The sequence below is a fragment of the Hydractinia symbiolongicarpus genome, chromosome 13, assembly GCF_029227915.1.
Source record: "Hydractinia symbiolongicarpus strain clone_291-10 chromosome 13, HSymV2.1, whole genome shotgun sequence".
NCBI lineage: Eukaryota > Metazoa > Cnidaria > Hydrozoa > Anthoathecata > Hydractiniidae > Hydractinia > Hydractinia symbiolongicarpus.
In genome coordinates, this window is record NC_079887.1 from 11,557,143 (window position 1) to 11,567,542 (window position 10,400).

Sequence of the window (10,400 nt, forward strand, 5' to 3'; positions counted from 1 at the left end):
AACTCGGACAACTCTAGTTTTTTGCAGCTTGTTGTTAGAAATGTATTTTTCATTTTTCATTACGTATTTTAGGGGTAAATAAAGAAACGATTGGGTTAGACAGAGATCTCAATATTACCTAGACATATAATGGGTGATTGGAACATTGCTGAAAGTGACGAGGAGTGGGGGATGTACAATCCGCCATTAAACGCGAAACAAAACGAACCATACATTTCAAATAGACTTATTCCTTTATTTAAAGAGATTGATGAGAAGAAAGTGTTGCCGCTAAATTTTATGTGCGCAAGGAAAGGCAACGTCAGTAAAGAAACACCACAAAGCCAACTTCCTGTTGTTTCATCAGCTCAACATGTGAATGAAGAGAGAAATAAATCTTTGAAAGAAAATCCAGATACAAAGTAAGTTTTGACTATGGAAAATTGAAATTTTGGCTTTTTTTCGAATTGTCGTCAGCAAACCGGTTACAATATGTAATTAGACAAATATTCATTGACATTTATACCTTCATGTCTTTTTAGTTTACTAGAATAATAAAAATGTAAACTGTTTTTGTATCGTGTTCCTGTTTTTTTTAAGTTTTTAGAGAAGATTTTTGATCCACTTTAGTCAGCTAGATTTGTAACAAGAATTAATTTCACTGATTTTCTGTTTGCAACATTTTTTGCACATGTCAATTTCAACGAATTATGTTTTAACGTAGTTTTTTTTTATCCTTTCCTACTGATTTTCTCATTCTGCTTGCCTTTTTGTTTGTAGCAAATCGTTCGAAGCATTCGAATTTGATGAAGCCAATGAGAAACCTTCTTTAAAGAGAAAGACACCTGCAAGTGGTGAGTATGTTTTACCGACACCTCTACTCATTAATACTTTCAAACAACCTTGTTTTACCAGGACCTCTACTCATTAATACTTTCAAACAACCTTGTTTTACCAGGACCTCTACTCTTTGATACTTTCAAACAACTTTGTTTCACCGGGACTGCTACTCTTTAATTCTTTCAAACAACGTTGCTTCAATGCGACGTTATGTTTTAATGTTTGATTTTCTCGCTAATCAAGGACGTTCATTGATACGTCATAATTTTATCTTCTCATCGTTCCGCTTGTTATCTTCCAGCGAAAATACTCAATTTGTTTGTATGAAACTTAAATCATACGGATAATATTTAATTTAATCTTATCAAATGTTATTTCTATGCTGTTGCGTCATATTACCTTTTGAAACTATTCTAAATAATTAATTTGACGTCAAATGTCCTTGTGCGTCATTTCTGACCCTATTATGCGTGAAAATAGTCGTAAAAACAAAAAATGCATTCTATTAACATACTTCTTCTTCTTCTTCGCGTTATTTGTTGAAAACAAATCAGTTTTAATTTTTGTAATAATTTTGATATATTGTAAAGAAATCAAAATTTTTGTGTCGCTTTTTGTGGTTGCTTTGCTTTTGTTGTTTCTTGTACTTTTTAAATTTTGGTCGAACTGTTTAATCTCTATACCAATTTTGGCCCACAATGATTTAACGTGTCTCAAAGAATCCAGTTTTAATATTGCCACCATACTCAACATATTTTCTTTTGTTTTTTGCGCCAATTATTGTCGAGACCAGGTTTAGCCTGAAAACTTAATCTTGATGTCGCCAGCTTTGTTCAATGTGACAATTTTTGTCAAGGTTTACAACTACTCTGACTAATAAATTGACGTCAAATAGCGTCACCATCATTTTCAGCCAGCAAAACATATCATTTTCAAATTGTATGTAATTTTTGCGATTATCAATTGGGTGAGCGAAAATAAAGAAACAAAAACAAATGTATTATTCTTTCTCATAGCAAAACGTGAAAAGAAAGGACAAGTGGCGACGATGTATAATGTGATGAACGATCTTCTACGTAACAAATCACGTGATGAATCAGAGACGAATAAACCTGATGATGAAGCTAAGGATTCGTAAAGGCCTCCAACCCCTTCCGTTCGTCCAATAGAAGTTAAAGGTTCATCATTGTCGAGACAAGCAACTGTATTGCTGTTTTATTCCTTGGAAACTTTCCTATGTTGCTGTTTCAGTTGGTGGATAAAATTCTTGACACAAAAGAAATGACAAATGGATTACCAACTAGGACATGTTGTGTAATGTTGACCAAAAAAGGTTGTGAGATACGCTGCTGCGTCTTAGACATTTAAATGAAACGAAATGTTCGCGTTAAATGTATAATACCAAGTTTCTGCATGTGATAAAAACACTGTTTATTTAAACTTATCACTGTGTGGATTCAAAATCAATGTACTTTATTATCAAAATTTTTTGCAAGAAATAAAATCGCAGCTACGCGGTTTTGCAGAAATTTACTAAATTTTGTGCAATATCAAGTTATTTTCGTAAACGCGAAAATAAGTAACGAAAATAAATACCGGTAAACTTTGAAAGTCTTAAACTGCGATTTTCACCCGCCTAAATGTAAAAAGTTTTATTCGCGGAAATCCCTGGGAAAAAATTTTAGTTGCGAAGTATATCGTTCCCGTGTAAAGACTTGTTGGAATTATTTTGATCTAAATTATTTTTAAAAAAGCTAGTAGTACTAATAATGTTCTTTCTTGGATCACCTATGTTTAACATAATAAAATGTATTTTATATTCCCTATTGCATTGAAACCATATAACTGTAGAGACATTGTTGAAGGAAAGCCACGAAGTCATGATACTTGCTTTTTGTTATTTTTAACACAAGAGCACATTGCATTGCCACGCTAGAGTGATTTAACGGTTTAAATAACCGCACGTGGTTAGCGAAAACTCATGATGATTTCGCAAAATAATTTTACAAAACTTGGCTACATGGTTTCTTTAAAAGGTTATTTCTCAAACGGGACTACCTTTGACGCTGTGGTCGCCACATTTATCTCGTCTTCTGTCAAATTTTATCTCATACCGCCTGACGCGAAACTTCCGTTAACAAGAAGCACATTTACGACTGTGTTAGACAAAGAAAGTTGGAAGCTAGTCAGGTTTAGTTTAAGTGAAATCGAAATGAAGACACTTGATGACAAGTATGTTATTTTTCCATGTCAATACCAAAACAAAAAAGTGCTATGGGTTTCAATACTAAACCAGAAAATACCTGAGAACGTAACCAAGGTTGCTGCAGAACTTTTTAAGAATATTGAAACGGCGTCTCAAAAGACGGTAGAGAGGTGCTATTTGCTCTGGAACGAGCCGAAGCATGTAACAGTAGAAATAAGTGAACAAAAACCAGCAATAAACAGACCAGGCAGCCAACTGGAAATTAAACAAGACATTGTAAAAAGTAATTTACACCCTGAGAATGATCAAAAACCACTTCCGAATAATCCTTCATGTGTGAAACATCACTGCAAAGAAAAAGAGTCACCAATGTTTTCTCTACAGAGTATAGTTGTGCCTCGTTCATTCACACCACACTGTAAAAGTCTGGGCAACAAAAAAGGGATTTTGGTGACAAAACAAGGCGAAAATAAAGTCTGCAATACGAAAGAAAAACGCGTTCGATTTTTTATAAGTGAAAGTTATAAAAGTTACAAACTATGGCGGGAAGCTCGAGGAGGTATACCCCTTTTAAAAACATGCAATTATGGAAAGCGCCAAGTCAATAACAGGGCGTCTTATTTGCCAAATATGACGTCAAAGAAACAAAATAACAAATCTTTCGTAAGAGTCGATCGATTTTTACCAAATTTGACATCAACTAAAAAGTCAGTAAACACAAACAAAAATTTGACGTCAAATATGAAATTTCTCTATAAAAAAGGTTGTACTAAGCCGATTGATTTCAGAAAGAATCACGCATTCAGGGAAGACGGTCATAATTTGAAAGTGAATAGTGGAAGAGACAAAATCTCTGGTCTAGAAAAAATCAGAACTAACAAACAATTGATTTCACCCTGTACGAAAGAAAAGAAGATCATGAGAAAAAGCATTCCTATATCGAATGATTCTCCAAGAAAAAGACATTTGACTACATGGAGTATACATGAAGGGCCAGCCAAAGCGATTTGGCCGTCATTAGAAAATAATCGATCCAGTGAACGGGTGTCGTACGTAAATAATCGATCCAGTGAACGCGTGTCGTACGCAAATAATCAATCCGGTGACAGCATGTGTTTTAATAAAGAAGATACAAACCTAACTACTCGGTTAACACCTATACATCCACGTTTTAAATTTCTAAAACATCAAAACAAAATTAACCATCTCACAAGTACTAAAGAGATAAATGCTTATAAGCACACTGTACAAAGAACTGTGGCTGACAAACTGCCACAACAAAGGAAACGAATTAAAAGTTCAAAAAACGCGCGTATCATCAGCGAAGAGAACTGTTTCGATAACAGAAAATTCCCGAAAACTTTATCCAAAAACACGCAAATTAGTAAAATAAACGAAGACAAAAAGCAACGAAAAAATACAACTAAAGAAAAATTTAATCCTCAACTCATTATACAAGATTGTCTATCAAAATGTTGTCAGGTTACTAAACCAAGTACTGGCGTAGCTGCTCTTACAGAAGTGAAACCAATAGGTACAAAAGAATCGCTATTTCCGTACTGGAGTCAAGCGTCGAAAAATGTAGAGCAACTTTCTTATGGTGCGAGAGAGATCATAAAAAGAGGTAAGCTTGCAGTTCGTATTTTCCTTCAGCTGATTTTATGACAAGATCACAATTTTTTTTAGCGCCTGGAGGTATTTCAGTTTCTCAGTGCAGTGAGATTTTTATCTTTCAACCCGTAATCAGTTTTTATTGTTTACATTCTATGACAATCGAATCGGTCTACAACATTCGTGGCTGCGTAGGATTACAAAAATCGTCGACAAAATATGTTGAAACAAAAAGCTAATTTTGAAGTTGGCCGCCACAAGTTATTACACAGATTATTTCTGTATCGCATTTTGAACTTGTTTCACTTATCAGCTTTATTTTGATTAAACTCTTCCCCTTGAATAATTGTTGCAGGCGTCAGCATTTCTGACAATTAGGCGCACGAATACTTGATGCAAAACAAAGCTAGCATTGTATTAACACTTCCTTTTTGATTAGAAACCGATTAAAACAATGAAGACTGTGTGGAAAAGACCCTTTTTTACAAAAAAATTAATTCGCTATCAAAAATCCAAGTTGTTGCTGCTGTAGCTGAGGAAAAGAAAAAAATACTTTGTTTATAGTGGCTAGAACTATTTATAGCAACCTAATCATCAAAATTACAGTGCTCTATCTGTGCGGCTGTTTTTTGCCTGCTTTTTACCTGTATATCTACCAACTTTGTTCCCAGGTGCTTACGGTTACTATTTTAATTTCAGGTGAGCGCAGCGGAAGTTTAAACTCCACGACTTTACGAAACGACTTAACGCAACTTCTAGATTTCGTTCGCTTAAGCGAAGAAAGAAAGAAAAGAAAATGGTTGAAGTTACTAGTCCGGAAGAAACGACTCTGTGATATTCTTAGTAAGTTTGAAATGTTTATTCTCTAAGTGTTATAAATTAGCTTGAATTCAAACGAAGCTAATGTTTTCCGCTCAACCAGGTAAGACTAAGGTCTAATATTGACCAATCATAGAAACATTCCGTTCAGCATTAGCCAATCAGACGCCAGATTTTTCGTCATGCACTGTCAACCATCAGGACGCTTTTGACTTCGTGGTCAGTCTTCTTCTTCGTGCTGTTTGAGGGGAAAATTCATCTTTGAATCCATTTTTATTGATTGCAAATTGTATATTTTTGGTATGAAAACCAGTGCTTCCTGTTGTGCTTGAAGAGAGTAACTGTAAAAAAAATCATCATTATTTGTCAATTTGGCGCGTCGTAACACTTTCAATAAAAATGATAATCACACGAACCACACCCTATCAACGTACAAATTCAAACCTTTCTTTCTTCTGATTTTTTGGCATCATCAATAAAACTGTAAAAACTTTAGTTTAAAATGTAGAGTATGTAAAATACCCAACCCTGCTCCCAACTTATCCCTTTTTTACATAGGGATGGCGTGATGTTCGTCTCGCTGTCCCGATATAAAATAACATGTACTGAAAACTATTGATAGTGGAAAAGTTGCATTGCCGATTGCCAAAACATAAGTATTATCTGACAGTCGACTCACTACTGACTGTATTTCATTTAAACAGCATATCAAAATTCAAGAAGAGGTTTAAGAACGACTGCAGTGACGTCACTTAACTTAATAAAAGCAATGGCTGTGTTTTCAAAAAGCTTTTCTTCGAGATATCCATGTTTTATATTTTCCAACCGTTCCCTTCCCCTCACTTGTTTTACTTCCCTCCAAGTATATATTAATTTCCAGAACATTCCCAACTCCATTCAACTCTCCCCCTCTCTTTATACGGTACTCCAGAATGTGTGACTTACAATTAACACGCATCCAATTAAATATATCAGTAATACAACGCCAATTATGGTACCAATTTGTCGCTCGCTAAAATTTACGGCAAACGAAAACTTTTCGTTCGTTGAGTTTCTTATGTTTGCGTCCACTATCTAAAAGGTAAAATCAATTGTTAGTTAAAGTTTAAAAGTTAATAGCGACATGCAAAAAGGTTTATATTTGTTTATTTCGAAGGACGATGGGTCCAAATGGACCTTTAGATCGGCCATTAACTGTATTTTAGGTGATTGACTACATATACACGCTCGCATGTGTTTATTTGTGAATTTATATACAGTAAACTCGAATCATTTTTGGGGTCCCTTGAACTTTCTTTATTGCTTTCTGCTGAAAAACTTTGGTTAACTCGAACCTCGGATAACTCGAACATTCGTTAACCCAATTTTCCAACTCGAACTTTTTATTTGAGAAAAAGAAATCAAAGACTTAGTAAATGTCAGATAGCGTTTTAAAACTCCTGATGTAACACGATAGATAATAGTGTCAATGGAAATTTAATTTACAAGAGATAGCTTTCTCATCGCCTGAAGATTGACCTTCTCGGTAATTGTTGTCCAAGCTTTTAAAAAGATAGGTTTAATTCGAAATATTATCTTATTTAAGACTAGCCCGAACATTCGTTAGGTCGAACTTTTTTTCTCGATCCCTTAAAGGTTCGAGTTACCGCGAGTTAAGTATTTGATGCAAAAATGAGTGTTATTATAATATAAACCAAAAATTTCAGGAATTTTTTCTTCAGCCACTCAGTCTGTGGTTTCACTATTATTTCAGGGACAGTTGTAGTTTGAAAGTTGTAAAAGCTGTAAGAGGTGACTCACCACTCATGGAAAAGGGCGCGCTAAACTTTAAACCGACGTTATTAAGATTCATAAAAGTCAAAATCGAAAAACTAAGTGTCGCCAATCCCAGATACCACAAGCTCTCACTTAAGCTTTCACTTTTAAGCCTTTAAATGACAAATCAGTTTAATCTAAAAGAAATGATGCTTAATGAAATATTTTAACGTCGAGAGATTTGACGCTCCCTATCATGTCGGATTAAAGCTCAGCGTGCACCTGTCGATTTGTGAAATAAGCCTAACAAAGAAATATACAACTCACCTCCGCAGACAAAAGAAATAACATAACATAGCTCCACATCTCCACAATGATGAAAACGTCGCAAAAGGACCGCCTTTAAATTCATGTGTTTTCACATAAGAATTTCTCTGTTTACATTTTTTTATTGAGAAAAATTACGTAATGTTGTAGACATGGTTTCTATACCCTGTAGAGATATTTTTATTTTTTCAAAACAGAAAGCTTTTAAGTTTAAAGAATATACATTTTTTTTCCGTTGGCTTTGCGAATTTTTTTGTTTCTTTTATAGACTTTTAAAAGAATAAGCTTTAATTGTAATGAAATGCACTTTTAAAAAATCATGTGTAAACCAGGCCTTCTTTCTAATCTATTTTAACAATAGCAATTGAACTTTTCATTAATGAGCAGTCTCTGATGCTTCAACGAATCACGTGACGTGGAATTCATAATATATATTTAATGGAACTATTAGCATCGCTTGAAATTGCCTGCAATGCTTATAATCGCTTGAAGACTGGGCATTAAGTTCTAAGTAACGACGTTGAACAATAAATCTATGGATGAAACGTTCGTGGTTTAGCAAATAAGATAAACTTGTGCATTTCGCGACAAAAGACTTCTGTGTTGCAAAAATTTAAATTTTTTAGGGTTTTGGAAATAAGTACTGAAATCAGCATCGAGTGTGCAGACTGAGTTCCTCTTTATGAATAATTATATTTATTGTTTATAACATTCAGCGGATAAAAAGATAAAATTTTAGTTTTTTGTTTTTAAGTGTACAATACCATTTTTTGCATCTTCGTCGTGCGCTGTCTAATATAATAGATTTTTAATAGATTTACTTGTACAAAGGAGTACATGAATATTTTCAATATTCTGGTCTGAATGATGCCAGTCCTTAATACCACAAGATCACCTAGGAAACCGCATGAACTAACAAGTCCTAGTACAAAGTTATTGCCACCTTCAATATTTTAATCTGTTAATAAAAAATCAAGTATAAAGCTTTTTAATTTAGAATCGAAGCAAGAGTATAAAATAGATTTAAATGAATGGTTAAAGAACATGGTTGCTGGTGAATCAGCAGTCGCAACCAAAAAAGGTGAACCGATAGACAACGAAAAGTCATCGCTTGAAGAAACATACAACAGTGTGAACTCCAAGTTAATTTTAGAAAGTGAAAAGCTAGAAAAAAATTATCAATTGCAGTTTGAAGAGCGTATGTGTGTTGAAAAACGAAGAATTTATCAAGAAATGTGGAAACGAGTCCAGGTGAGAGATTTTATTTGTTGTCTATTATTGCTTCTATTTTAGATATAGATAAAAACTATTAAAGAATTCAGTTATGGAACAGCATGGATGTGGAACCCAAAGTGATAACATTTTATAAACAACAATATACCGAATCTCTATAGCAATAGCAGTATTTCGCAACTTCGTTCCCAGGGCATTTTGCCTTGTTGATAAGTTTTCGTAATAACGGCTCAGGGGCCACAAGACCCTGGGGACGAGGTTAAGTATTTCGTTACTTCGTGCGTTGTGATTAAAATTCAGTAGCCCTAAGGATGCGCTGAATATGTAGGACAGGGAAACGTTGTAGATTTTTTAATAAAGTAAAAAGGTGCTAGTGGCAATAAAACCCTCTTCCTCTGTTCATTTTAGCCGGAGACGAAAATGGTAATTTCATAATTGATATAGTTGATAGCTCCAGTTTGTTTGCTGGACGACAAAAACTTTTGTTGAAATTTCGTTTTAAAAAGGTATTATGATTTTTACCATAATTCTATTTTTAGGAATGTCGTGTATGCCGCCATATTGGATTGTTATTGGTATGTGGAGACTGTTTATCTGCATCGTACTGCAGTAAAAAATGTCAAATACAAGATTGGATGAACGGTCATGAAGATACCTGTAATTCAAAACAAGATCGAACTTTTGCAACTTAGTTTAACGTATTCTTGACTTTAAATAAATTTTATTTTAAAAATCTGTCCGTTAAATTTAGTATTTGCCGAATAGTCATAGACTATAGACTATTGCGTCCAGTCCAGAATATCATACGCGTAGAAGAGCCTTGGTACAAAGTTGCATTTCACTCTCAAGCGGGAACTTAGCTGAATTTCCACGAATATAGAGGCGGGCTCTGCACTGTAGGTATAAAAGATTTTACTTCAAGTTATTTTTGAAACAGCCCTTGAGAATCTTGAAATCACATTTATGCTTTTCTTTGATGCTTTCTTTCCACGAATCAACTCTGGGTAACGTTTAAAAGCAAAAGATGATAACATACTATATAAAGAGTGTAAAATATAGAAGCAATCAAATAAATCTCAAAGATGAAAAAGGTTTAAAACTACCTTTTTTAATTGTTTGTTCTTTTGTTTCAGATATAAACGCTTTCTTATACTTTTCAGATAAACATTCTGGCATTTCAATCACTTTATGAAACCACACTCTAAACACATACATTTAGCAATAGATGAATGCCTTTTATCTTTTTTAGCCTACTTTGCGTTGGATGTGTCACTGCAGATTAAACTTACGTGTAAATTTTTCTTCGCAGTGTAAACACTTGTTTTTCCCGCGAATCAGGATATACGACCGCATATATCGCCATCTTAAAGTGGATAGAAAGTTCTGCATTCCCCAATACACTTGTGAATTCCGTTGAATGCGCTACTTATGATCTATGACATAATTCTATTTTGTTAGGGTTATCGCTTTCCAATAAGACATTTGCCTATTTTGCAACCACAAAAGAGTTGAATATTTAAGTTTTAGAATATTGTTGACTTTTTTTCAGTTGTAGAATTTTTGGAATCTCCAATTAATTTGGCGAAAACGCATGATATGCCATACTGCATGTCATTTAATTTTTCTGTCA

General features: G+C 34.1%; 3 protein-coding genes across 3 annotated transcripts; 2 read left to right on the plus strand and 1 right to left on the minus strand.

Moving 5' to 3' along the window:
* The first annotated feature begins 47 nt into the window (after positions 1–47).
* On the plus strand, positions 48–2,348 carry LOC130622941 (uncharacterized). Its single transcript, XM_057438400.1, has 3 exons — positions 48–401; positions 760–833; positions 1,836–2,348. Exons 1-3 carry the CDS (start codon positions 130–132, stop codon positions 1,955–1,957), a joined length of 468 nt encoding a protein of 155 aa, XP_057294383.1. The 5' UTR covers positions 48–129; the 3' UTR covers positions 1,958–2,348.
* Positions 2,349–2,488: 140 nt separating this feature from the next.
* LOC130622939 (uncharacterized) lies at positions 2,489–9,969 on the plus strand. Its single transcript, XM_057438398.1, has 4 exons — positions 2,489–4,649; positions 5,336–5,479; positions 8,535–8,788; positions 9,310–9,969. The coding sequence occupies exons 1-4, from the start codon at positions 2,801–2,803 to the stop codon at positions 9,460–9,462; spliced, it is 2,400 nt and encodes a 799-aa protein (XP_057294381.1). The 5' UTR covers positions 2,489–2,800; the 3' UTR covers positions 9,463–9,969.
* LOC130622943 (uncharacterized) lies at positions 5,190–7,671 on the minus strand. Its single transcript, XM_057438402.1, has 3 exons — positions 7,538–7,671; positions 6,401–6,529; positions 5,190–5,796 (listed from the first exon to the last, which is right to left on the minus strand). The coding sequence occupies exons 1-3, from the start codon at positions 7,574–7,576 to the stop codon at positions 5,653–5,655; spliced, it is 312 nt and encodes a 103-aa protein (XP_057294385.1). The 5' UTR covers positions 7,577–7,671; the 3' UTR covers positions 5,190–5,652.
* Positions 9,970–10,400: the final 431 nt, after the last annotated feature.

Excerpts from the sequence above, each read along its gene's own strand:
- LOC130622941 (XM_057438400.1), top strand. The coding sequence starts at position 130 with ATGGGTGATTGGAACATTGCTGAAAGTGACGAGGAGTGGGGGATGTAC. Across the intron at positions 402-759 it reads AAAGAAAATCCAGATACAAA|CAAATCGTTCGAAGCATTCG; the intron begins GTAAGTTTTGAC and ends TTTTGTTTGTAG. Across the intron at positions 834-1,835 it reads GAGAAAGACACCTGCAAGTG|CAAAACGTGAAAAGAAAGGA; the intron begins GTGAGTATGTTT and ends TCTTTCTCATAG.
- LOC130622939 (XM_057438398.1), top strand. The coding sequence starts at position 2,801 with ATGATGATTTCGCAAAATAATTTTACAAAACTTGGCTACATGGTTTCT. Across the intron at positions 4,650-5,335 it reads GAGAGAGATCATAAAAAGAG|GTGAGCGCAGCGGAAGTTTA; the intron begins GTAAGCTTGCAG and ends TTTTAATTTCAG. Across the intron at positions 8,789-9,309 it reads AAATGTGGAAACGAGTCCAG|GAATGTCGTGTATGCCGCCA; the intron begins GTGAGAGATTTT and ends TTCTATTTTTAG.
- LOC130622943 (XM_057438402.1), bottom strand. The coding sequence starts at position 7,576 with ATGTGGAGCTATGTTATGTTATTTCTTTTGTCTGCGGAG. Across the intron at positions 6,530-7,537 it reads TATTTCTTTTGTCTGCGGAG|ATAGTGGACGCAAACATAAG; the intron begins GTGAGTTGTATA and ends TTTACCTTTTAG. Across the intron at positions 5,797-6,400 it reads TAATTGGATGCGTGTTAATT|TTACTCTCTTCAAGCACAAC; the intron begins GTAAGTCACACA and ends TTTTTTTTACAG.